General features: G+C 37.8%; 3 protein-coding genes across 3 annotated transcripts in view; 1 reads left to right on the top strand and 2 right to left on the bottom strand.

The window, feature by feature from the left end:
• Positions 1-5,314, top strand: part of LOC136843425 (uncharacterized) — a 38,844-nt gene extending 33,530 nt beyond the window's left edge. Inside the window, exons 3-4 of the mRNA XM_067111872.1 lie at positions 1,103-1,239; positions 4,015-5,314. Coding sequence (XP_066967973.1) covers positions 1,103-1,239; positions 4,015-4,429 — 552 coding nt within the window. The 3' untranslated portion in view covers positions 4,430-5,314. The remainder of the gene's footprint in view (positions 1-1,102; positions 1,240-4,014) is intronic.
• LOC136843427 (INO80 complex subunit C) overlaps positions 1-18,331 on the bottom strand; it is a 277,576-nt gene extending 259,245 nt beyond the window's left edge. The window contains exon 1 of the mRNA XM_067111876.1: positions 18,158-18,331. The gene's annotated coding sequence lies outside the window, so the exon portion shown is untranslated. The remainder of the gene's footprint in view (positions 1-18,157) is intronic.
• A 6,772-nt stretch (positions 18,332-25,103) lies between these two features.
• IntS3 (integrator complex subunit 3) overlaps positions 25,104-27,221 on the bottom strand; it is a 35,299-nt gene continuing 33,181 nt past the window's right edge. Inside the window, exon 14 of the mRNA XM_067111873.1 lies at positions 25,104-26,840. Within this exon, the coding sequence (XP_066967974.1) occupies positions 26,772-26,840 (69 nt within the window). The 3' untranslated portion in view covers positions 25,104-26,771. The remainder of the gene's footprint in view (positions 26,841-27,221) is intronic.

Raw genomic sequence — 27,221 nt, forward strand, 5'->3', positions numbered from 1 at the left:
GGACCCATTACTTGGTAATACAGATCTTATTCAATTGCTTTCTTGTTTCAACCGAAGAAAATTAATCTGGTATATTTAAGAGGAGAGAAGCATTTGAAATTAAATGAATTTTTTGGGAGGTGGGAGTTCGAAAACACTCGTCTTTTACACATAAACGCACACGCCCGCACGCACGCACGCACAAACACACACATACACACACACACACACACATATATATATATATATATATATATATATATATATATATATATATATATATATATATATATATATATATATATGTGTATATGTGTGTGTGTGTGTGTGTGTGTGTGTGTGTGTGTGTGTGTGTGTGTGTGTGTTCTGGGGCCGCACAGACGCCTGCTACTTGTGAAGCGATTTGCAATCTTGTGTCCCAACTATCTACAGGATTCAACAAAAAGGTTTTTGACACTTCACAAACCGCCTCCCCCCCTGCCGTCAGAATTGCAAGTTGTTCACTCAGTTGCAAAGCGCCTATGCAAGTTGCATAAGAATAGACAGCACTTGATGACAAGAGAACAAGCTATGTAGGACAATCACAACAGCTGGTTGTAGAACTCTAGAGGCCACTGAAATGTCATAGTGTTTTGCATGCAAAGACAATCTCCAATTATTTTACTTTTGTCACAGGAGTCTTAGTTTTAGCTGTTTTTCCCCCAAAAATGATAAGACAGTTTTAGTTTAAAATGACAGATCGGCAGGTTGTCAAAGGCAGTTTTTTTTTTTTTTGTAGCATTGGCTTATGTAGAAAACAACAAAACAATTTGGATCTTATTCTCCTCTACTGACGTCATATGAAGCAGTTTTGCATTACAATTACCTGCTGCTGTTGCTGTTGCAGGGTGCTAATGCATATAACAGTGATGAATATTATTACTGTTATTAAGATTGGTAATAACAACATTTGAAGTCAAGCATTCATTCTAACCTTACGATGACATTGGAACCCGACTGAACTGCTTGAACATGAAGGAAGAAGCTACTCCTTAAAAACTTAAATCATGATGTAAGACAACTACTTTTAAATTCCAATCACCATTGCAAACGAGACACTGAACCTGCTTCTCTCTCCCAACAGCGCGACAATAACACCACGGAAACCGGAGCGGCGTCGCAAGGCGAAATGGAAGACAAACCTCCCAGCTACGAGGCCATTCTGAGTTCCGACGGCCTGCCTCCAGACTACTTCTCCGTCCTCAACGAAAAACCTCCCAAGTGAGTCACGGCGCCTTCAAATACTTTCAATAAACTGAGTTATTGGGTCTGCCCGCTTTCCTTTACTTTTTATTCCTTCGTCGTCCTTCTTCTTCTTCTTCTTCTCTCTCTCTCTCTCTCTCTCTGTCTCTCCTAGCAAATTACATGCCCGCTAAATGGATGTTTCTTTCTTACACACACACAGACACACGCCCAAGGTACCCAGCAAATTAAATACCAGATAAATAAATTCTCTCTCTCTCTCTCTCTCTCTCTCTCTCTCTCTCTCTCTCTCTCTCTCTCTCTCTCTCTCTCTCTCTCTCCAGACGCATACTCACACAAGGAAAAAAATAACAATTGCATTAGAATATCACGACAGTAAATTTCCTGAAAAAGCTGAGCAGCCACGGTCGAAGAAACTAAAATTCCAACAGATTCACTGATGTGGTAAATAGACTCCAGTGACTCAGAAATTAATTGATTTCGATAATGAGGTGCCGTTTTAATTTAGTCTATGACGTATACCGAGGTACCGAACGAGGCCATTTTTGGTGAATTTTTCAAGACAGTGAAAAAAAAAAGTAAAATCAGAAAAATAAGAGGATGCAAGAAGGCGAACAAGCAAGTCGCAGACTTAAATTATTTGGAAGACTCAACAGTTAGCATTCAGAGAGGTAAGCAGAATACATTTAATGAAAATCAAGAACGTGAAATTACCCTAATTAAAAATCATACGAAAAAGACCATCAAAATAAATGTTACTTCCGTCTGGAAGTTCTAGTAATAAACTCACAAAGGCCAGCCCTAATTTCCATGTAAGAACACCAAGGTCTTCAAACCCTTATAGCTGGGTCTTCAAACCCTTGTAGTTAGGGACAGGTCACACTGTCTAAGGCTCTAAACAATACCCCAGCGTGTATAACGAAGCCACCAGTGGGGCTGCCCTGCTTCTAATGTCCTTCCGTTTCCCATTTTTCACTTCGCGGATATTTGCAAACCCAGGGATTAAAATTTTCATAAATTAGACAAAGAAAGGAAGAAATAACTTCACACCAAGGCGGTGGAGCGAATCTCTCAGTCAGTGATGTTGAGTGAACAATTTTCACCTCTGTGATAATTCCCACGCAGATTTTTGGGGTCACTGTCTGCGATGCAGTTGATAAAGCACAAAGAATGAGTAAGAGTGAATGATGATGGTGGGTGTAAGAAGGGGTAAGGAATGTATACATATAAATGTAAATATATATATATTATATATATACATATATATACATGCATACTTGTATATATATTATATATATATATATATAATATATTTTATATAAAATGATAGATAAGCAAATACGGACACGGATATATGCGCCAGGATCCTGATATAAGCATACAATCACTAGCACGAACACACTGTATAAGCATCATGTTCTTGCTTCCAGAAGAGAGAGAGAGAGAGAGAGAGAGAGAGAGAGAGAGAGAGAGAGAGAATCATGTAATAAAACTTATAACGCCACAAAAAGCGGCTCAGTCGAAGGGCGACGTCAAGTTCCGCTACAGGAAAAGAGGGTCATTGCCTCGACTCCTCGTATTACCTTAAACCTGAAAGAACGTTCCACTGATCATCCGGAACAGCAACGGTTCTGTGCGGAACGTTCAGGCACATTCCATTAGTACCGACGAACTGGTGTCTGTGATTGAGAAAAAGGAATGAATAGCAGTAGTAGTAGTGGTTGTGGAGGTAGTAGAGCTTTGCCTTTGAAACGGCTCCCTTGCTCGTTCTGTTTCGCATTTGGTTGTGCTCCTAAATGAGAAGCAGAAGAAGAACGAATGAATCCAGGAGATGGAAGACTGCGAAAGCTGTCAGATGGCTGAGAAATTCCTCCGATCCTCTCAGCATTATCAAAACAATATGTCTTAAATCGTCACTTGGAAACCTCAGGCAATATTAGTCAATGAACACAACACACACGAAACGAAGCAGTTTATGCTTTAGGCTTGCGAGCAGAAGGAATCGTTTTTGGTTAGTCCGTTAACGTAACCGAACAAGACCTTGTGATCTTCTTCTACCTTTCTCCTTCAACTGGCTGCCTGGCTGGCCATGACATCCCATTCTTGGGAAGCTGATTAGAATTTTTATAACTTTGATTTTATCAGTTATTTTCTTCACTACGTATTCGTCTATGTTTCCAAACTTTAAAACTGTTAAGTCGTCATTTCAAAAACTCAAACCCTAAGATATAAATATTTATGTATTTACAGGAGATGTTTATTGTGATAATCTCAGTATTCGAAGTTCTGCCGTCCTTAAATCTCTTACACATTACTTTTATAGGTTATCAGTTTAATTACATCACCTGTAAATGAGTCGTATTTCTAAAAAAAATATGAAAGCGATTATTTATCATGTTTATTTGATAAGTTTGACTAATGTTGACATCATAATTTACGAAGATTGCCTACTGATATCTGTGAGTCAGATGTTAGATTTTATTTACATACATACACACACACACACACACAATATATATTTTATATATATATATATATATATATATATATATATATATATATATATATATATATATACTATATATATATATACATAAATATATTATATATATATATATGTATATGTGTATGTATGTCATATAAAACTACAGGCCTGTCAGCTTTCACCTCAATAAAAATCAGACTCCTCAACTTAATTAATAATGAGTTTCAGATACGAATGACATGATTAGTCTGTAATGATCTTACAAAGAAACCCGCTTTCTTAAAAAGTCCCTCTCCTTGCCATTCCAGATACGAGGACATCGCCTCCGGCCTCTTCAACACTGGCTCTTTCATGCCTGCGGTGCCTCTGGACGTGGATACCACCACGTTAAGTAATGCGGACCGCCCTTACTCAACCGAGGGCGTGGCGGACCCTCAGGTTAACCAGGCGAAAGGGGAGGTGACGGAAAGCACCCAGGGTGCAACCGACATGACGACGTCGTCTGTATCGAAGAAGGAAGATCCGACCGAAGTGACGACAGAAGTTGCGACCGAAAGTCCACAGGAAAACATAACGCAAATTACGATAAGCCACGACACCACCGCCCCGAGCACCACGCAAGAGGAAGTCGGCCTTGCGGTCACCGAGCAGTCGCAAGATACAGTCACCGTAGATCTGAGAGAGGGCTCTACGTCACTCGACTTGCGGGAGTCGGAATCCTGAAGAAGGGCGGGAGTCACTGACGTGCCAATTCACTATTTGAAAGGGTCCTGAAAATGTAACGTTTCATGGAACCCCTTTGACATCAGCGTTAAATTATCCAACGTGTTCTCCTGAACTCAGAATATTTCTTGCAGGGGACACGATCTAAATGAGCTAGTCGAGTGTGGTCTTTTTACCAAGTCCTACCGTTGTAAATAATTTCAAAACAGTTTCTTCTAAATGGCCAGTGCGTGTATTGGCTTACAGCTCAAGCTAAGACATGAGGACAAATTCTGCATCGAAATATAAGCCAATTGTACAGCCTGATATTGTATGGTCATGTTACCGTGCAAGGGCGGCTTGTGTCTTACCTGGAAGTGGATGTTTTCCGTAACGTCGTGATGGATGAATGAATGGAAGGTTTCAAGTGAACAAGCATTTATCTATACATTATAAATTATTGCTTAGGTTTAAGGACGTTCATTGGAAGAGAGAGAGGGACGCAAAACAGCCAACTATTTTAATATTGGATACTGATGAACGCATTTATCGGGCGTCTTCTGCATCATCAAGTACGCGAAGGAGATATTGCGGTGCATTTAAACATTTTGCCAACCCATCGATTCAAATCCACAAAAAACATAAAATAAAGCTCCGGATTTTCAGTGAAACAGAAAAATGAGCTCAAGTTCCCCCCAAATATCTGGGTCATGTTCCACAAATGCCTTAATGTAATGTAGTATGTCCAATGTCCAATCTCACGTGGAACCACGCTTCTAGTCCATATTCATAATAGAACGCACCTGTTTACGGAGTGCTTTTTTTTTATAAAACAGTGTCAACAATAAGGAAAATGAGGAATAATCTATGGTAAATATGGAATTACCTTGGCAATAAGAAAATAAATGTTATTTTTCTCCGACAGAGCTATTTTTATTTGCAGTTAACTGATAATCTAGACTTTGTAAATAATTGTGGCCAGTTTTATAACTGTCTAAATTTTACCATCACCGAAAAACAAGATCTGGTAATATTATAACTTCTCGGTAATTAAAAAATTTTTTTACCCCCCCCTTCAGTATTCTAATAATCACCCAGAAAATCATCATTATAGGAAAACCTGTCAAATGGAAAATGCTTACGTTGGGGAAAGCAAAATAATAAATTCCGATGAAGACACCGCATATATTTGTATATATGTTTGCACAGGATATATTATACTGTGTGAACGCATATGTCCATATTTGTAACACATGTACTTAGAACGCTTAAGTATGTTGGAAATTATGTACACACGCTATTCGCATGTACATGTGCTTGCACGGTTTAACTCTGTGTGCAAAGTGGTAAATGCATTTAACTATGACAAACTGGAAACTATTATATATATATATACATATATATATATATATATATATTATATATATATATATATATATATATATATATATATATATATATATATATATAATGTACAGTTTTTGTAATGTTTCTAAGGAAATGGAGACCGGTTTAACTCTGTGTGCAAAGTGGTAAATGCATTTAAATCCATAAAGATAAAGGAATATTAATATGCCTGTACATATTCACGTGAGTGCAATTATCAATAAGATTTTTTTCTATCTTATTAATGACATTACTGTTGTTGTTTGACAAACGTCAAAGACTTGGTTCAATCTAATTCCTACATACACACATGACAAACCAAAGGACTCCCTTAAAATGTGAATCTTCACTGTATCCTGGGCTCACCTCCCCTCTTACTGCCTGTAGCTATAAAATTATTTTATATACCTGTTCATATCACAAATTGATGACGTGATGCAATATATCTGGTTCAGAACCGGTTGTGATATCTTACCTAATTTAAGGATGTTTTATTTACTTGTGATAAATTTGACTTTTGTAAATAAAATCTTTTTTGTACTAAATGGCGTCTTCCTTATCCATCATATTACCGTCGTACGGAAAGTGAAATGGAAAACAAATTCAATAAAGTCATTCATTATTTCTAGAATTTAATGAGACTAGTGCTATGCTCAGCATGTCTCCACGGAATGGGGTAACAGAAAAAACAAGAAAAACATATATATAGTAATCTATCTATATATGTACGTATATATTTATGTATGTATGTATATATATTATATATATATACATATATATATTATGAAAAATGGGAAAAAGCACGTTAAACGAAGAATATATATATATATATATATATATATATATATATATATATATATATATATATATATATATATATATATATATATATATATATATATATATATATATATATATATATATATATATATATATATATATATATATATATATATATTCTAAACTTGAAACCTGTGCAGGTGTGAGAACAGGTCTATCATCAGCTAAATAAACATTCAGAGAGAGAAAACCTCAGTATCACGTTACCTGAGTGTGCGTGCCCAACTCAGCGGTAGATAAAAATGTACATCTGATTGAGTACGTGTGATCTGGAACACAACCTTCTCCGTGATAGCGTAGTGGGTAAATGCTGGACTTCTTGGCCCAGTTTCGGGAATGGATGAAGTTTTCAAAACTTCCGATTCATAAATGAATTGAACATAGAATTTAGGGCAAAGGCCAAGCACTGGGACCAATGAGGTCATCCAGCGCTGAAACGGGAATTGACAGTAAAAAGGTTTGAACGGTGTAACAGGAGGAAAACCTCGCAGTTCCACCATGAATCAATTGTTAGGAGAGGGTGGAAAGTAAGATGGAAGAAAGAGAATATGAAAGGAGGTAGAGTAAAAGGAACGAAAGGGGTTGTAGCTGCACCGTAAGTCAGTGCACCGGATGAGGTGCACTGAAGGATTCATAAATGATTTTATTGGGAAACATCCAAAAACAACAGGGACGGGACACGATAAGTTACAGAGTTCATTGAGAGTAGCTGCCCTTTTTTATATGTAAATTTCACATCTATAAATACTACGCCACAGGTGAATTATTCACATCCAGAAAATGAAGCTGTATTCCAGCTGCCTGGAAGAAGATCCTCTCTCTCAGTCACGCAGTATCAAAACTGGCAAGTCCATTCCTCACGTCTCCGCTTTACTCTCAGAAAAATAATATGTCAACAGTGATTTCTGGTTTTGGTATTTCCAAACTTCCGTTTTCCTCAATTCCCGAAATCATCCATGCCTTTAGGCGCGATTATACCGCCTACTTCAAGTAACGGCTGAAAAAACAGGCCTGGTAACAGGACGTACACAGGACACAGTATCCTAGTATATAAAGTCGTCTAGGATGCATCTTTTTCAAGTGCATATATATACATGTATAACATATACTCGTATATACAGGTGCTCTAGTTCTCAGCAACTGCGATCGGCTACAGGTTCATAATCCAAAGCTAACGTCAAAAGAGTCACGAGTTTTAACGGAACGTGGCTCAAATACGCCTCGAGAATCGAAATCGGGATATCTCTCTCTGGTGAAGCGAGCGTCGTAACTACTGGATCGCACTGTCAAATACTATATGGTTTTGTTTGTTTATTAAAACAACAACAAAAAAGGCAATGAACCAAATCACAGGCTGATGAATAATTCAAATGTGGCTGCCAGACGAAGGACTGGAAGCTTCCCATTTTAAAGTTCGTCAAAACAAAGGCTACTGGTACTGAGACTTTTTTTTTTTTTTTTTTTTTTTTTTTTTTTTTTTTTTTTTTTTTTTTTTGACCTAGGGCGTTGTAGCAGACATATGTGACAATATCAAATGGCACTCAGGATGCGTAGACGAAAGGAACCACGTTCACCCACGAACCTTAATTTAATCATGTCGAAGCATTGGCAAGGGATTTTCATCGCGTTACTGAATTCCGATGACTTACAGATCTGCTGTAGCGTTATTACCGAATAATCATGGCCTTTGACGTATCTTATCCATTGGTGAATAAGTAAATTAATTGAAGCTCTTAGTTTCATGCTTCAATCAAGTGGCCTGTAGCTTCCACATATGGAGCATCTCTCTCAAATAAAAAGACAGTACCAACAAAACCTTATAACAGCAACAACGACAATACACATTCACACACCAACACACACACACACACATACATACATACATACATACATACACACACACACACACACACACACACACACACACATATATATATATATATATATATATATATATATATATATATATATACATGACATAACAAAATATGACTGTATTGCGTGGAATCGGGGGTCACAGGGTTCAACAACCGAATCGTGCCGACCCATATGCCACATGTTTAATGTATGGTGTCACAATCTGTCACAGTCAACAGATTCCGTTACGAAACGGCCCGCTCATTCATCACTATTCCGACGGCGGGCTCCTTATAATAATGCCTCTCACCGAAACAAACAAACAAATGAACTTACGAGCATTCACAAAAACGACTACGTGCAGTGACACAAGAGGCTTTCCTCTGACAACAGTCATTGATATTCGATACTGCCATTTCTCATCGGTAATCGGGTCGCCCTTCCCACTGCGCATTATAAAACATGACGCGCAAAGAACGCTCCTCGAGTTTCGTGGGTCAAGTATAAACAACGGTGAAAAAAATTGCTTGCGGTGATTGTAGCAGTTGCAAACTGCACTGCTCACGGCCTTGTGGTATTCCATAAATAAACTGGTGAATGAAATCCAGAATCTATATCACTGTTGGCATTTTCATGACGTTTAAAGTTTTCACATTTACCTTCTCTGAACAAACCCGTATTTCAACAAGGAACATACAGGGCCTTGCCTTAGCTAGGCTTGGTGACTTTAGAATATTGGCTAGTCACATTCTAAAAAATAAGCTGATAAAAAAAGTTATAAGTAAAAAAGGCGCCGAAGTTTCTTCGGCGAAATCGAGTTTTCTGTACAGGCAATAAAGCGTAAAATTAACGCCACCGAAAATAGATCTATCTCTCGGTGGTCTCGGTATAATGTTGTATGAGCCGCGGCCCATGAAACTTTAACCACGGGCCGGTGGTGGCCTAACCCAATGCGTTGCTAGAAGCACGATTATGACTAACTTTAACCTTAAATAAAACAAAAACTACTGAGGCTAGAGCGCTACAATTTGGTATGTTTGATGATTGGAGGATGGATGATCAACATACTAATTTGCAGCCTTCTAGCCTCAGTAGTTTTTAAGATCTGAGGGCGGAGAGAAAAAGTGCGGACAGAATAAAGTGCGGACGAACAGACAAAGCCGGCACAATGGTTTTCTTCTACAGAAAACTAAAACAAAGGGTCTGTCTTACAATTCTGTGGTAATAATTTCAGAATAAATTCCCAACCGCTTGGTACCTTTTCAGAATAAATTCAAGTTTATTGCAAAATTGTGTGGAAATTCGACGATTCCTTTTTACGGATAAAAGGACCCATTACAAGCCTGCACAAGTTTACACCAACTCCCATGATGCTTTGCGACAATGCCATTAGAAGATTCCGCCCGAATACGTCTCGCATTTGCAGTGACTGACAATAACAGTTATGGGTCGTAATTGCTGTTATCTAACTTACAAACACGACACACACGGTACTTATATAACATCTCACCAAGGTGATGACGAGAGAATCCAGTTTTCCCGCGTCCAAGGATGACGCATGAGCGGCACGAGAGGAGGAAGAGGGAAAACGAAAAATTACCAGGAAAACTTGAAAGATTAGTACGAGGAAAGCAAAGCCGAGGAAAGACGAAATACGAAAGAATGGAAGAACAGAGGCGAAAACAGAAGAAAAACGATACAAAAAGAAAATATGAAAGCAAACAAAAATTTGCATAATTTTATCATTGTGGCAATAGGAAGAAATGTTAAACTAGGGTATATGACTTAAAAACCTAAGAAAAAAAAAAAAAGCCAACAGAACGAAAGTGAACGGCGCACCATAAATAACAGAAGATTTGTGGTTTATACATTAATCACAAACAGCAACCACATTCCTGGGCTGAGCTAATAACTTTATCTATTTGAAATCATACCTAGTTTGTATTTACTGTATAAAGACAAAACACTAGTTTATATTCACTGTATATAGACAAAACACATCTTCAAGTCCTCAACTGAAAACACTTGCCAAAAAAACAACTAATTAATTTGAATGGTCTTGATTATTAATTTACAAAACTGAAATCTTCTAATGTTTAGTTTTAAGTGAACTATATTCTTGTCAGCATTTACGTTACTTCTATGGAATAAGAAGAATCGAATGGAATACAGAATTTAGGCCAAAGGCCAAGCGCTGGGACTTAGAAAGGTCATTCTGCGTTGAAAGGGAAACTGAGAGTAGAAAGGATTTAAAGGTGTACCGGGAGGAAAATCTCGCAGTTGCACCATGAAACAGTTGTTAGAGAGGGTGGATAGCAAGATGGAAGAAAGAGAATATGGCTGGAAGGGGTACAGTAAAAGGAATGAAAGGGGTTGCAGCTAGGGGCCGAAGGGACGCCGCAAAGAAACTCAAGTAATGCGTACAGTGCACCTCGGCGACGGCATTTCCCCCTCCCTACGAGGATGGAATAAGAAGAGTCAACTTGACCGAGTACAAGTTACTGTTTTACAGATGTCTGATTAGCATAAACTCCACGGCAGATTCGGAAGCTAAGCACTAAACGGAAATCATTAGTTGTTAGATTAGCTGGCCCTGTGCCGGCACGGGCACTTGCTCAAAAAAGAGTATATGGTCTTTTAAGCTGTAATTCTATGCTTGGGACATTTAAAACCATTGTGGGTTATAGCTGATAACCCTAATACGGTATTATCCGAGAAAGAGGAAATAGAACACCAGACGCATAAAACTACACTTCTAAATAACTAAACTTCTAAATCCTCTCACGGCGTCTTAAGGTAAAATCCTAAGTAAAAATGACCCACAGTTTTTGCCTACTTCAGGCTTCTACTTAATACCTAACACCTCGTACTTGCAGGTAATACAAATTAGGCCACTGTCGCTTTTCGCAAGCTGTGAGTCTAAGGAATGGCATGGAATATAAAATTAAGGCCTAAGGCCAAGCGTTGGGGCCTACGAGGTCATTCGGAGCTGAAAGGGAAATTAGAGCAAAAAGGTTTGAAAGGTGTAACAGGAGGAAAACCTCGCAGCTGCACTATGAATCAAATGTTAGGAGAGGGTGGAAAGTAAGAAGAAAGATTATAAACAAAGGTACACTAATAGGAATGATAAGGGTTGCAGCTAAGGGCTGAAGGGAACCTGCAAAGATCCATAAGTAATGCCTACAGTGCACAGCATGACGTGCACTGACGACACTACCCCCCTACGGAGCTTAATACCTGATACCCCTACTAGAGAGTGACACAAATCAGACAGCTGTCGCTTATTAGAAGTTATGAGTCTAAGGGTAAGTCCACATAACTGTGAAGCATGTCATAAAACACAACGGCAATTTATCACATCCATAAAACGAACTGGCTGAAAACAAGCCAATGACAGTGAAGAAGAATCTTTGGCAAATGCTGGATAATCGTACGAAGCACCGGTTAAGAATACCAGTAAGTTGCTGACTTGGATCCAACCTGTTTATGATGTGTTTATGACATTCTACTGTGGAGTGGACGCACCCTAATGGAGGCCAAGATTCATCCATCACAAACACGATAACAGTGGTTAAAATGGCATCGATATCACAGTGTCACCACATGTTGAAAGACGATAACATTGCAAAGGAAGTACAGATAAGACGTAACAAAATAGATAACCCATGAGATTACAAGACACTGTCAAGTAGGTGTTCAAAACACGTACAAGATAACACTGCCTGGTATTGATAACAAAACACAAAACTCATTGATAACATTCGTAAACAGAGAACACAACATACTCTAAACGCCATACTCTAGAATAGAGGTCCAAGGAAACAGGCAACGAACCATCTGACTTTTTAAAAGAAGCAATTCGACTTTGCTCTGAGCCCGAGATTGTGGTTTCATGTTCAGTGCTTGAAAATCCCAGCAACCCATTCTCACGTTTGGCCAGTAACAGGTACGGCCGTGTGGTTTACTCCTGAATTATGACATTTGGTTTCGTTACTTTGGTAATTGTGGTTCTTTGTTATGAAAAACGCCACGCAAAATTCTGTTTTTTTTTATTACTACGAGAGGATTAGATGAATATATATATAATGTAATGTTTGTGTACAGTATATATATATATATATATATATACATATATATTATATATATATATATATCTCGTCCACATTAGAACTTCAATAACCCAGTGCAAAAAATCTCTCCATTATCCATATCATACACTCCTGCTTCCTGGATATTAAGCCCTCGGAATTATACGTTCTCTTCATTATACTATCATATTCAATTCTCTCCACATGACCAAACCATCTCAAACCATTAATCCAACCTGTTATGCTCTCCTATTTACCCTTATGGTTCACTATATGCCAAATATACCAAGCCTACACCTCACTAGTCTCAACCTTTATCTTCAATTCTCTTCCATAAAGAAAAGATGGCGCAACAATCGCTATGAACATTCCCACCTTAGCTTCCATAACAATTAAAGCCTCTTCCCACTCTTTTGCACACAACTTGCAATCTAGCTTGCTTCACCTACTCTGTGACTCGCCTTCTCTCTCATACTGCCATCATTTGTTATAAGAACCAACATTTTCCATTCTTCCACTATTAATATTAATATTCATTATTCTATCTTCCGGTTTCCACTTTCCCTTACTGATATAATTTTATGAAATAAGCTGTCAAGCCAAGCCCTAAGGCACTTTCGACCGTTCAGCAATTGAGACAGTCTGTGTTGCATCACTATACTGTAATCGGAAATAATGAGTAAAAAGCCACAATAATGTAAATGAGAGACTGTATCTTTCCAAAATACAAAGAGGATAAAACAGGGGAGCTTTCGACCGTTTGCACAAAGGTCCTCTTCAGCCAACTCTGAAGAGGACCTTTGTGCAAACGGTCGAAAGCTCCTCTGTTTTGTCCTTTTTGTATTTTGGAAAAATACAGTCTCTCACTTACATTATTGTGGCTTTTTACTCATCAACTGAGACGGTGACAAGAGGGAGTCAAGAGTGGCTGGACAGCGAAACGAAGATATCCAGGAAATAAAGGAGATGAAGTACCTAAAGGCAGAACTGGGAGATAACTCCACAGTTGCACTAAGACGGAGTATAAAATTTAAACAACAGGCCAAGCAATGGAAGCTATGAGGTCATTCAGTGCTGAAAGGGAAGTTGAGAGCAGAAAGATTTTAAAGGTATAATAAGAGGAAAACCCTCGCAGTTGCACTGAAACAATTGTTGGGTGAGGGTGGAAAGTACGATGGAAGAAGAGACTGTGAATGGATGTACAGTAAAAGGAATGAAAGGGGTTGCAGCTAGGGGAAGAAGGGAAGCTGCAGTGACGTAAGGTGCACTGACGGTATCCCTATCAGGGGGTTATAGAGGTTGGTCATCAAGACTGAATAAAGGAAGTGGGTATGAAAGTAAAGAAAGAGGCTAAAAAGCGAGTACAGCCAAGTGCTCAAGGGACGCTGCAAACACCCTTAATAATGTCTATACTGTACCACGCGAGATTCACCGACTGCACCACCCGACTCCGGGGATGGGATTTACCTTCAAATTATTTCTATACTATTCCCTTCTCGTGAAATGTTCATATCCCACAACTTTGCACCATATATACTATCCTTTTAACAGCATCTAACATCATTCCATTCACAGAGCTACCGGACAGCCTCGTTTACACCAATCCAGTCGCTTTCTAAGTATTCGAAAGCACGCCCCACTTCCATTACAAGAAATTTTCACTACTCTCAATAACTTACCTTCTGTACCATACACCCTTAACATCCTCTGTCGATTTTATCATAGGTTTTTTCCAAAGTCCATGTAGGCTACACCACATAAAGACTTTTTCCTTTTACTTTCAAACTACTAACAAAACTTTCATAACACGAGCTATCCACACACCTTATTACTTCTGTTACGTCTTACTTAATCAAAGCTCTACCATACACCCTCCCTGTTATACTAAGAATGAGCAATGTATGCGAATATAAACACTACATTAGGAGAATTTTCCTACTGCTTGTGTCTACTACCCACAACCTGACGGATGTAAAAATGATTGAACACCTATTCCAGTCTCCCATATGAAAAGCTCAGTCGATCTAAGAAACAAAGTTATTTTCTCCCATCAATCTCTGAAAGCATTCGACACATCGTAGAACACTTCTCAGACAAACAAATGCAGGATGAACCCGCATACCAATAATCGAATGTTGTTAGTGACTGCTTCAAAAACATGTCACAGTTTACAGCAAACTCGAATGATTATGGACTCAACGCCATCTGCCGAGAAAACTGACATATCAACTGCAATAATTAACAAGGAGCAACGAAGTATCGTACTCCCCCATATAGGGATGGGTAAAGGCTGAAGAAGAAGAAGAAGAAGAAGAATGAAGTATCGTACTCTGGAAAGGGAGCTCATGAATAGCTCAGCTAAACGGCAGAAACGGATATAGCATGAGAGAGAGAGAGAGAGAGAGAGAGAGAGAGAGAGAGAGAGAGAGAGAGAGAGAGAGAGAGAGAGAGAGAGAGAGAGAGAGCACATTCTTATATTTGGAGATTTCATAAACTTGCAGAAAAGTAAATTTAAAGTACCGTTTATCTAAAACCGTCTTACGCCTAATCTCGAAATAACGTCACTTACACAATAATAAGAAAAAATTTTATGAAACCAATGTTTATAAATATTTTTCACCCCTTACCTTCTGTAGTAAGCAAATCCAAAAAGGTAAAAGTTAAGGGTGACACAAAATTGATCAGATGAGTTGTCATGCAACCGAGTTACAGTTGCGATGAGAAAGACTTGCTGAAAGCCAGACCAGAGAGACACTCTCTCGCTGGGTTACGAGGCTAACTGGTACAGAGTTGGCTCTCGTTCGAGTCCATGGGTCGCTCCCGAACAACCTCTCAACAGTGCGCCCAACTGTAACTGAGTAGGCTACCCAAGGGAAACTGTAAATGGCGACTCTCTCTCTCTCTCTCTCTCTCTCTCTCTCTCTCTCTCTCTCTCTCTCTCTCTCTCTCTCTCTCTATATATATATATATATATATATATATATATATATATATATATATATATAAACATCATACACAATACAATATATATACACATATGTATATATATATTCATATATATAATATATATATGTGTATATATATACACACGTATTAACCTCAAATCTACTGTTGAATAAGAAGCAGAAGAAAGGTCAAGTACATGCAGAAAGATCATAAGTCTATGGCCTTAATCACCATATGGTTTGCGTTAATGCAACGATACACAACCGATCAGAATAAATCTTGTTGACATTATGTAACCGATGTAAGGAATGGTAGTGAACATGTGTACTTAACCAACGCCGGTGTAAGGAATGGTAATGAACATATGTACTTAACCGACGCAGCGAGGGTATGGTGCAATTCGGCCACCATATCAGAGTTGAAATGCTGTTTTGAAGACTGACATCGGACTACGTAAAATCTATAACAAATAGAGAACACCTTGCTTCACATATTTATATCATGTGTTCAGACACGTGCATTTACATTGCTTATGTAACGTATTTACACACAAACATGAGCTTGCATATGTATAGGTACCCTATGGTATGTTTTTCTTAATATCCTCCTTTCTCCCCTTAGTTGGAGGTGTCGCTACAAAGGTAATCTATATCTACTCAATTTCTCCGATTTTATATATATATATATATATATATATATATATATATATATAATTATATATTATATATATATATATATATATATATATATATATATATATATATATATATAATTATATATATTTATATATATACATAAATACATACATATACTTGCAGTCACCCATTAGGTGCAATGGTTGAGTGGTGGAATGTTCACATTATGTTTGCTAGGGCCTTGGATCGCTCCTGGTCTGCCACCTCCGCCCCCGACCCCTATAGTTCACCCAACTGTAAATGACTACCAATGTCTGCTTGCATAAAAAAATAAATAAATAAATAAATCCGAGAAATTGAGTGGTTGTAGATTACCTTAGTTGCGACACCTCCCATTAAGGGGAGAAAGCATACCATAGGGTACATAAATATATATGCAAGCTCATGTTTGTGTGTAGACACGTTGCATAAGTAATGTAAATGCACGTGTCTGAACACATGGTTTATAGATGTAACGCAAGGTATTCTCTATATTATAGGTGTTACATGATACGATGTTAGTCTCCATAACAGAATTTTTGCTCGGATTTGGTGGCCGAATTGCGCGCGCGCGCACACACACACACACACACACACACACACACACACACATATATATATATATATATATATATATATATATATATATATATATATATATATATATAATATAGCGTATTATCTTCTTTCTCTGCATCTTTTCCCACTTCTATGTGGGGTCGATGTTTCTGACTGCTTTCCTCCACATGGCTCGGTCAAACACATCGTCTTCTCACAATTGTTTGTCTCTCAGATCTTCTCTAACTACATCCATCCTCCTTCGCTTTGGTCTTCCTGTTCCTCTCCCACCAGGCACCTCCATCTGTATCACTCTCCTCCCTACATATGTCTCATCCCTTCTCATCACATGGCCATACCACTGCAGTCTTCTTTCCTTGGCCTTCTTTGAGAGTACTACTTTAGTAGTTCCTCTTCTTTCATTTTTGATCCTGTCTGTTTTTGTTCCTCCACACATCCACCTGAGCATTTTCATCTCTCCCGCATCCAATTACTTCTCTTGCACTCCCTTTACCGGCCATGTTTCTGTTCCATACATCAAAGCTGGTCTAATAAATTGATGCTTTTGATACTAAGCTAGGTAAAACTTTACTTAAGTTGGGCAGCCTGATTCCCGCCAGTCGCCGACCGGGAAGCATAACCGGGACAGGTTACAGCCTTATTGAGGGATCCAGGGGGGGGGGGGAAGCCTCCCCCGCCCCCGACCAGGTCAGGGCACGTCGCCCTATCTTAGGTTGGGTAAGTAAGACCTGGTTAGGTCAGGACCTGGCATTATAGGAACCTGTCCCGGTCGACTACTGGCGGAATCAGGCTGCGCAACTAAAGTAGTTTTACCGGCAAAACCACCATTTAGCCTGTTCATCTAAAAGTTATAATTATTATGGTCGGTGATATATATTACTGTGTAATTTACCATGTTAATGTACTCATAACCGGCAATGTAAAAGTAGGTCGACACTGCAAGTTCCAGGCTAAGGACGTTGCGTACCGCCCGGAAGCTCGACGACGCAAGGTACATTCGTCATGGATATACAAATGGCGACCAATGGCTGTTCCGTCTGACCACGGGCTGAACATCGTCAAATCGAGTTACGCACACAGATTTCTGGACATTTACGTGCGTTCATCAGGCATTGATAATATTGCATATTGCAATGGGTGAAATGTTGAAGTAAAGAAATATGATATACAACTCTATTTCATTCCAAATGTCCACTCACCAACGTAGGTTTTAGGTTGATTTGGCATACGCATAGGCTTCGGGTTTAAGTTTTAATACGTCAAGAGATCGTATTAACTTCATCGCGCTTCATTTTAAATATGTACATAATATCAATCAAAACATGATGGTACTGTATAAGAAATAAGCTGAGGAAATAGTGTTTAACACGAACACTCACCATCTGAAGGAGGAATACGTTGTTCAACAAGGAAGCCGAAAAACAGTCTAGTGTAAATGAAACTTTATCACTCCCCGGGACTCTCCTTCACGCGTAATCTGGCCTTTTCACCAATAACTGAATGCGTAACGAAAAATCACGGAAAAATGTTAAGAAAATTCACGGCGCACAGAAACACTAATCATGAGTACCTTATTCGAAATGACAACGGATTTTCTGTCACCAGCCGAGAACGTGTGATTCAGTTGCCATTGTTTTATGATTTTATTAACTACTATATCAAAATCTCATTATATTCCACTTTTACTTTCATGCAACTTCAATAGTTTTTGTGCTCGAGTAGTTTCTTTAACGGTATTACGACACCAGGCAATGTGCAGACTTCTTGAACTAAAAAATAAATAAATAAACAAATAATGTAAACGCTTTAGCCACAGGTCCAGCTCTGGTTCCTGATTGGCTTACAGCTTTCTCGGGTAAAGTAGAGGAAGACCCATCTGAGTTTAACAGCTGGTTCAGGTGCTCATTACCAAACTATTTGGTTAACAACCTGATCTTCACATATCTGCGTTTCTATATATGTAATATCAAAATGAAGCCAAATATACACACACACACATATTGTACTGTGTGTGTGTGTATATATATATATATATATATATATATATATATATATATATATATATATATATATATATATATATATATATATATACGCTACCGTTGCCTAAGCGATGTCAGGCAGGGCAGCCGATCGAGACTACGGCCTACCCCAAAGTCAAATCAAAGTCCTCCAAAAGAAGGCATCGTGCTTACCCCATACAAAAAATGGGAAAAGGCATGTTAAAAGAAGAAGATATATATATATATATATATATATATATATATATATATATATATATATATATATATATATATATATATATATACACATACGTATAGTAGGCTCAGTCGTCATCACTGTCCATTGTTGTTTCCTAGCCCAGCAGCAGTTCGAATCCCACTGGTGACCAATTACCTATCAACTATAATTCCTCATGGGTGTAAGTTATTCCCAAGGTATAGTGAACTATAGTGCATTAATAACTGATATTAAATAATATTAATATATTAATATTTATATATATATATATATATATATATATATATATATATATATTATATATATATTATATATATATATATATATATATATATATATATATATATATATATATATATATATATATATATATTATATATATATATATATATATATATATATATATATATATATATATATATATATATATATATATATATATATATATATATATATATATATATATATATATATATATATATATATAGTGTGTAATATTAGATATCTTACTAGACCTGAAATAAGACATATCCTCACCCCAAAATTTTAACATTAATTGCTTTTGCTTTTGGTGAAATATTTCTAATGTGCACTGGTCACAATCACAAGAAATAAAGTCAACATAATGAGCTCTTTTTATCTTCTCGTTTATTGGATATGGCGGCCCCCCCAAAAAAAATAATTAAACCAAACTGAATATAAGAACTGCGCTTCGGTCCTCTAATCACAAAGCCATCACTAAGTCTCAATCAGGTCATAAATCTCTGTCAAACCCAGAAATTTTGAACAGATGCTGGAAAAACCCATCCTCACCACGAAAATATAATGTTCAACGATTTGCTTTTGGTTGATATAGGAAACCAGCCACTCACATTCACCTGTACGATTTTTTTTCCAAGTTAGTAGGTTGATGGGAAATGTAATTAATGCTCTTTTCTAGCATGAAGTCTGAAGACAACAAGAGAAGAGAAAACAAGGAAATGGTGACTGGCTTGACCAAAAAAGTGATTGTCCATTTCCACCAAATAAGGAAACTCCTTCCTTGATCTCAATGGAACTGAATGAATAGAATAGAATATAGAATCTAGGCCAAAGTCCAAGCACTGGAATCTATGAGGTCATTCAGCACTGAAAAAGAAATTGACATAGTACAGGTTTGAAAGGTGTAACAGGAGAAAAACCCCGTAGTTGCATTATGAATCAATAAATAGAAGAAGGAGGACCTGTACACATGAGAGCAAATCCACCTTGCAACACAAGAGGAAGAGTGCTGAGAGAACAGGTAAGAGCTGGGTCATTAACCACCAAGATGCAGACTATTATCACTTTATAAAGGATGGAAGCATGGCAGGGAACAAAGCAAATTTCTTGGCCATAGCAACATCAACCAAAGAGACCTGGTGGTGCCCAAACCTTATTCCTACCAGTTGCTGATGGATAAAAACTCCCACAGCACTCTCCTTACTGTCCATCACAGCAGAAGACAATATAATTATCGAAGGAGTTGAAGGTGTGAAGACAACCACCGGATGATCATACCTTGGACATACATCAGCTATCTGCCCTGAGCCTGACATTATCAAAAATATTTGAAGTGGCAGGAGTAGGCTCTAATGTCTTACATGTCCAGAGAAGTGTCATCATACTTCAGTTCTGTTGCAAGCCTATCCTTACAAGGATGATGCAGTCTGTGAAGTTTTTACACCTAACAAACCCAGTCCATAATTTACCTCTTGATTGCTTCATTAGAAAACTTATGCATCTGAGGTCACAAGAAGTCAAAAATATTTTTTTGGAGTAACTGGGACAGCCTAAAACAAAAGTATCCTATGAGTAGTTGAGCACGCTTCCTGGCTTTCTGTCCGAGTTCACAGGAACCATAGATACTCCAGGTGACAGTAAATGTATTACCAGAGGAAAACAGTCAATGAAGGCAGGTATGGAGCTCCCAAAAATCTATACCAAGCACAAGCTTTACTTAAGGCTACTGGCTACTGGTATACACCTTCCCTTCCAGAGCATGTAAAGCAACACTTAGAAACAACCATCAATCAAGTCTGACCTAAAGCATTAATTGGACTTGTCAGATCAGTGACTGTGTTACAGAACAGTGCCCTGGGATGAAGAATGATGTAAGCTAGATGATGAATTCCTGGAGTGGCTGGAATGAGTTTGTCCTTACAATGATCACAATCCTTGAAAAGAGGCCTTTTCAAGGATATTACTACATGGAGTGTCAGGAGGCTGTAGCAGTACATCAGTAAGGAAATATACAAGAATGAGTGAAAAAGCAAGTGTCAGCAACAAGATACATAGCACGTGAAAGCAGTGTGAGACGACCCATCAGAGCTGATGGTAATACAAGAGGAGTTATCTAAGTGGATACTCAGACAAGTAAATGGCCTAGCAATGCAGCATGCATAGACAAGGGCAATGCAGCAGGAGCAGCAGCAAAAGGGGCCAACAACAAAGACTGCAAGGTAAAATCACCCATCACAGATGGCATCAAGGGGAACTACAAGGAAGCCAAAAGCTGTAGACATCACCAGCAGTGGGAGAGGAGGCTATGCCAGAACAGCACAGTAGATACAAGCAGCATCACAGGTAAAAATGAAGCAATCAGCGTTGAAAAAAGTGTAAGTAGTCAACGACACATAAGGGCCTAAAATGTTCAAACCCATTGTCACTGCATAAGCAGGAGGCCCACTAGCAACAGTGGTGATAGCAGAAGCAGATGAAGCAGAGCAGACAAAGCAGCAGCAGGAAAAGCAGAGGAAGCAGGTACAGCAAGCAACATCAGAACGGTGGACACTACACAAAAAGCAGTGACATTTGCAGTGGACAAACAGAAGGCTACAAGACATACTTTACAATGATGAAGAAATTAAAATAACCAGACATCGAGTAAAAACACTCTCCTGCAGCTGAGCAAAGGCTGAATCCAGCAGATATCTGACTTATGGAAAGAAATACTCTAAAAGGAGGCATAGCAGGTGCATGTGGTTAAGGGAGCAGTAATTGCAGAGGGAGCATTCCAGTCATCGAGCAGAGCAGGTAGAACAGGTGTTGGACAAGCAGGTAAAAAAGTTAAGTATAGCTTAGTTTTACCAGACCACTGAGCTGATTAACAGCTCTCCTAGGGCTGGCCGAAGGATTAGACTTATTTTATGTGGAGAACCAATTGGTTACTTAGCAACGGGAACAGCTTATTGTGGAATCGAACCACATTATAGCAGGAATGAATTTCTGTCAGAAATAAATTCTAACTCTTCAGGCAGCCGCATGGAATTGAACTCCGGCCCATAGACAGTCTGAAGCTCTACAGAGTCGGCCAATAAAGGGCTATGGACAAGCAGGTAAGTTGAGCAACAGGCAGTAGCACATCACCATGACAGGAGATGTCAAGATTCAGTTGCCAAAAAAGGTTTCCATGGCAGATGAGCCTGCAGCTTTGGTAGCAGAATGCTTCTCCTTTCTTGCTTGGTACAATCTCCTGTTCTTGTAATGAGCCCATTGGTTGGCAGAGCAATCACAGTAAATGCTGCAGGTGACATCGGGAGAGCAGCACTGGCCTCAAAACTTAGAAGAACAAAGCTTGGGAAGTCAGTCTCAAGCCAAGACCTACAGCCTGGAAAACCTTGGCAACTTCACTTAGGCTTACTGACAAACAAGTGAACAAACCCACAACACAAACAGAGGCAAATTGAGGTTAGATACAGTAAATTTCAGGGGCTTATAAGAACATTATCACCTTGTAATTTCAACATTTTAACACTGACCTTATAAATTCCTTTTGCAGTTCACACCCTCCCAGACAAATAATACAGCTAGCTACTCCACAATGTTCACTATGATCGTATAACTACTCAACTAAAGCACAAAAGAGGAACATTTTAACACAGACTTGATCATTTCGTCTAGATATGACAAATTTTAAATCAACGTGTATTTTTCACAATCAACAAACCAACGTTCTTGACATATCGGATAAATTCTCTAGCACCCACTGGGGTCCAGTTAAAAATACCACAAGGAATTGGTGGCAACAGGAGTCGGCCAATAAGGGAGTAGGAGGAAGCAGCGCGACCTGCCTTACCACCACTACGCATCATCATGCCAGTTTCTCTCTAACCGCCTTTGTAGCAACATGGTACTGTGGTATCTCTCGCAAGAAGCCAGTTATTTCACTTCCTCCCCACATTACGATTCTGAGTCAACATTCTTAAATGTCTTATGGCTGTGCAAGACATGTATTCTTGATGACTGCTTTAGATACTGTTTAATACATTAGAAACTACTTAAAAATTTTAATAAATGGATAAACTGTAAGCCTTGAAGATTATAACAAAAACTTCGCTCCAAAATTGATTCTGATATTTAATCTGGGGTTCGTTAGAAGTTGGACAATCACTAAAAGTATGTTTGATTTCTAAGTGTTCTCTTCATTCATGGGCTCTATTGCAGGAATGTTCATTAAATGCCCATGTGTCAAATCCAAAGATGGGATGATAATATTTCAATGTCTCATTCCCTTTGGAATGAAGAACATTAGAATCCAACAGCTGGTTTCATCAGTCTTAAATTGTTACCGAGATATATTATTTTACAATGCCTGGCATTTACTAAAGATTATGAGTTTTACAGATAATAAGAAATCACTTAAAAAGGAACTGGTACCCCGTACTTAATCAAATCACAGTGATTGCTGCCCTGCCTGCTTTATCAGCACCTCCATTACCCTGAATGCCACGTGCATATATCCAGCATATATCAACATTTTTCATGGCATGGTCACTCAATAAATCTTTTTTTTTTTTTTTTTTTTTGTAATTTTCATAGGGCAGCGCATCCACCTTGCCTCTTTATACTAGTCATACTTTTTCTTTTGCAATCTTATCCTTTCTTTTATTAGGTTTGCATCTATATTCTATTCAGATCATCAATAAGTGGCTCTCCAGTTGCTTTTGGTAATATGATTGCTATTCCCATGGTTCTGGGGCTTTTCTGTATTTCATCTACTCAATGATCCTCTTTAACCTCTTCAGGTATATTCTCTATTGGTTCCTCTTATGAACCAACACTGTATGGACTTTTATTTATTCTGATGATTTACAAACTACTAATTACATCATTCCATTATTACTTTCTTCAACTTTATTTTTCTCTATTTTCATCTTTCATACACTTAGTCCCTTTCACATCTTGCCCATCTTCCCTCTACCACTTAGATACCCATGTATACTCCCTTCTATTTCTTGCTCCTTCCAGTTAAAACCCCCAAAAACTAGATGCTGAAAATTTCGTAACAAATGCCAGGTTTCAAAGACCTTGGCGTGTTGAAGTGTTCAGTTGAGGCATATGGCATCAAGGGGTTCATGTGTCATACTATCATGTGTTCTGTATGATCATGGACTTCTGTCAATACCATTAACAAAACACCCTGAAGATAACGATGATAACTTGCTATCAATAACCAAACAACTACAATAACTAAAAGTCACTAAAGATTAACGGATGAAAAAATACAGTATGAAAACACAAACCTGGTGGGTATAGGGACTTCTAAAACAGAGAAAGCGTTTGCTCAGTACCATGATAGCCTATGAAGATATTTAACCTTTTGGGAGCAATTTTGAAGTATCTTACTCCACCTAATAATCTTGCAAGTATCCACATAACTTGTTTTATAAAAATCATCAGATAAATCTATGTTACAACCTGTAAAATGTACCAGAGTAGCATAGTAAAGCTGAAAATGATTGTCATCATGAGCTAAAAAAGTTCCTCTGTCAGGTAAGAGAACTTTTCAGGAATGCAAAACTAGCTAGGACATATGAGCTATAATTCAATATGACCAAATCAGTTATTCACTATGAACACCTCTTCAGGGTCCCAATTACAATACAGTACCATACACAAATTCTATTGGTTACTTAAATATCTAAGAATCTATAAAAAGTATACAAATTGGGTATGGATTTTAAAATATCCATTAACACATAATGGATTCAAATTTAAAACAAGGATATGCAATTGTTTCATGAATTACATAAACATCCTTAAGAAAGAGGGAAACAAATCAAATTAACTTCATATTTTATTAATAATCTTATATAAATTTCTTTTTAGCACATCTAAAACTGGTTTTGGGTTTGGCTATCTTAACAAAGAATAGAGTGTTTGTTGTATAAACAGACAGCAGTAAGGCAATGTCTACACGTCTTCAATATTTCAGTCTACGTTCTGACACTCCTCATCAAAAAACCACTTGTGTTCAGCTACTGTATCGGTGGTGTAAACAGGAAGTCTAACACTTTCTTATTAAACATTTGTGCTGCAAATGTTCAATTAGAATAAAACTTCTATTAAAACAAAGGAATAGATCCTTTTAATAATAAGAGTGAGGGTTTGGGTTTTGAACCAAAGCTCAAGGTAACAGAATGAACCCAAATACGTAATGAATATAAATGTGAACTGCCAATTTTTGAGGCTCATGGTTTTGCAGAAATCTGTTGATGAAATGATGCAATGGCACTTTTGCTTCATGTTTCTGAGTGGAATGAAATGCCACAACAATGGCATTTGATGAGCAACAGGAGAAACTATACAAAATATGTCATAAAAAAACTTTAAACTGAATGCATCCTTTAAAAGTCAGTACCAATCTGTCATGACATAATAAAACTTATTTTTTCACAAACAATTATACCATAAATATGCAAGGTCCAGATTTAAAATATAGCTCTTAATAACATAGCTACTATGTAATGTAATACAGTGAATCAATATGATCACTGTGATTACCTGATATTTTGAGCAAATTTGTATCAGTTGAACAATCAACTTGAAAAGAATTTCAATGCTCATTTCATAATTTACTTTCTGTACACCACAGACAGTAATATGGGAGGAAAAATGCACGCATATTACTAGTTAGGTCAATATTACATTAGTCCTTGTTTACCTGGAAAAATAATTTACAAGGCTCATGCCAGTCAAAACAAAAAATGAACTTTAGAAGGGTCATCCCTCTAACATTAAAATAAGTTTGGAAACAGGTAACCTATCCAGATTCTTAAGTGTTTCATTTCAAAACTAATTTGTGTTTCAACCAAGTCCGGGTTCCTGGAGATACTTACACGTTATCATTTCCTGCACATGTAGCAACTGGATACTGACCATGCCACAAATACAATAAAAAGTGAATGAAACTGAAACCAATAATGATAATCATTTTCAAAAACATAACAAATTCATTAAAACACATCTGACAGAGGAAGATTCTTTGGCCGGAAAGTTCAAATAACAACAAAATTGATCCATGACTGCATAACAACTATTTCTTCCTTTTATCACCATTTGATATGCAAGTTCCATGTGCTCACAATTCTTCCCCTCCCCCTATGACGATGATTCTTTCTTGATTAGCTCTCAAAACCAATAATCACTTCGTTCACTTGCGCACCGATGCTGCAGCACATACAGTCGTTAACAAAATTTGTGTTAAAAACTGCTCACTTTGCCTGAGAAAGTTATAGTGTCCACAGATTGGTACACGGGCTTCAATGTTCAAAAAGCCAAGTCTCCTAGCGAGATATTTAATGATACTCTCACTGCACGCACACACACACGCGCTCACACAAAAATAAGGAGAAAAATTAAGGCTACTTCTATACAGTACACTGTATAACATCACAGATGAAGAGTGCTGGGTTTTGTTCCCGGAGGCTATAACTCCCACAACAACTTTCGTTAGTCGCTGTCAGAGCCAACTTGGTTATTTTTCTTTCGTTTTCTTGCTGGCTTTTTGACATCTTCTCCCTGCAAAGCACCAAATCTAATATTAATCTAAAGTGAATCCCCTGATAAGAAATTCCTAAGCCTACATTCTAAAATAACAAGCCCTTTTTAAATCCTGGATCATGGCGCAACTCTTGTTTGGAAAACCAAACTTACAGACTTTGCAATGTTTTTCATTGACAACTTTGTGTAATGATGGTTCAGGTTTTCATTTTAAAGCTGAATAGTTTTACTGTAGTATGCCCAAACATGTAGAAATACTGTATTATGTTATAAACAGAATATTGTGATGTTCAATAATGAAATGTCATATGTTTATACCACAAGAACATTGGATGTCTGAAAAAGAAAAACAAGTAAAAATGATCGATCAGGTGAAGTTAGCTATATTTTTCAGCTGAT

This window comes from Macrobrachium rosenbergii, chromosome 11, assembly GCF_040412425.1.
Source record: "Macrobrachium rosenbergii isolate ZJJX-2024 chromosome 11, ASM4041242v1, whole genome shotgun sequence".
Classification (NCBI taxonomy): Eukaryota; Metazoa; Arthropoda; class Malacostraca; order Decapoda; family Palaemonidae; genus Macrobrachium; species Macrobrachium rosenbergii.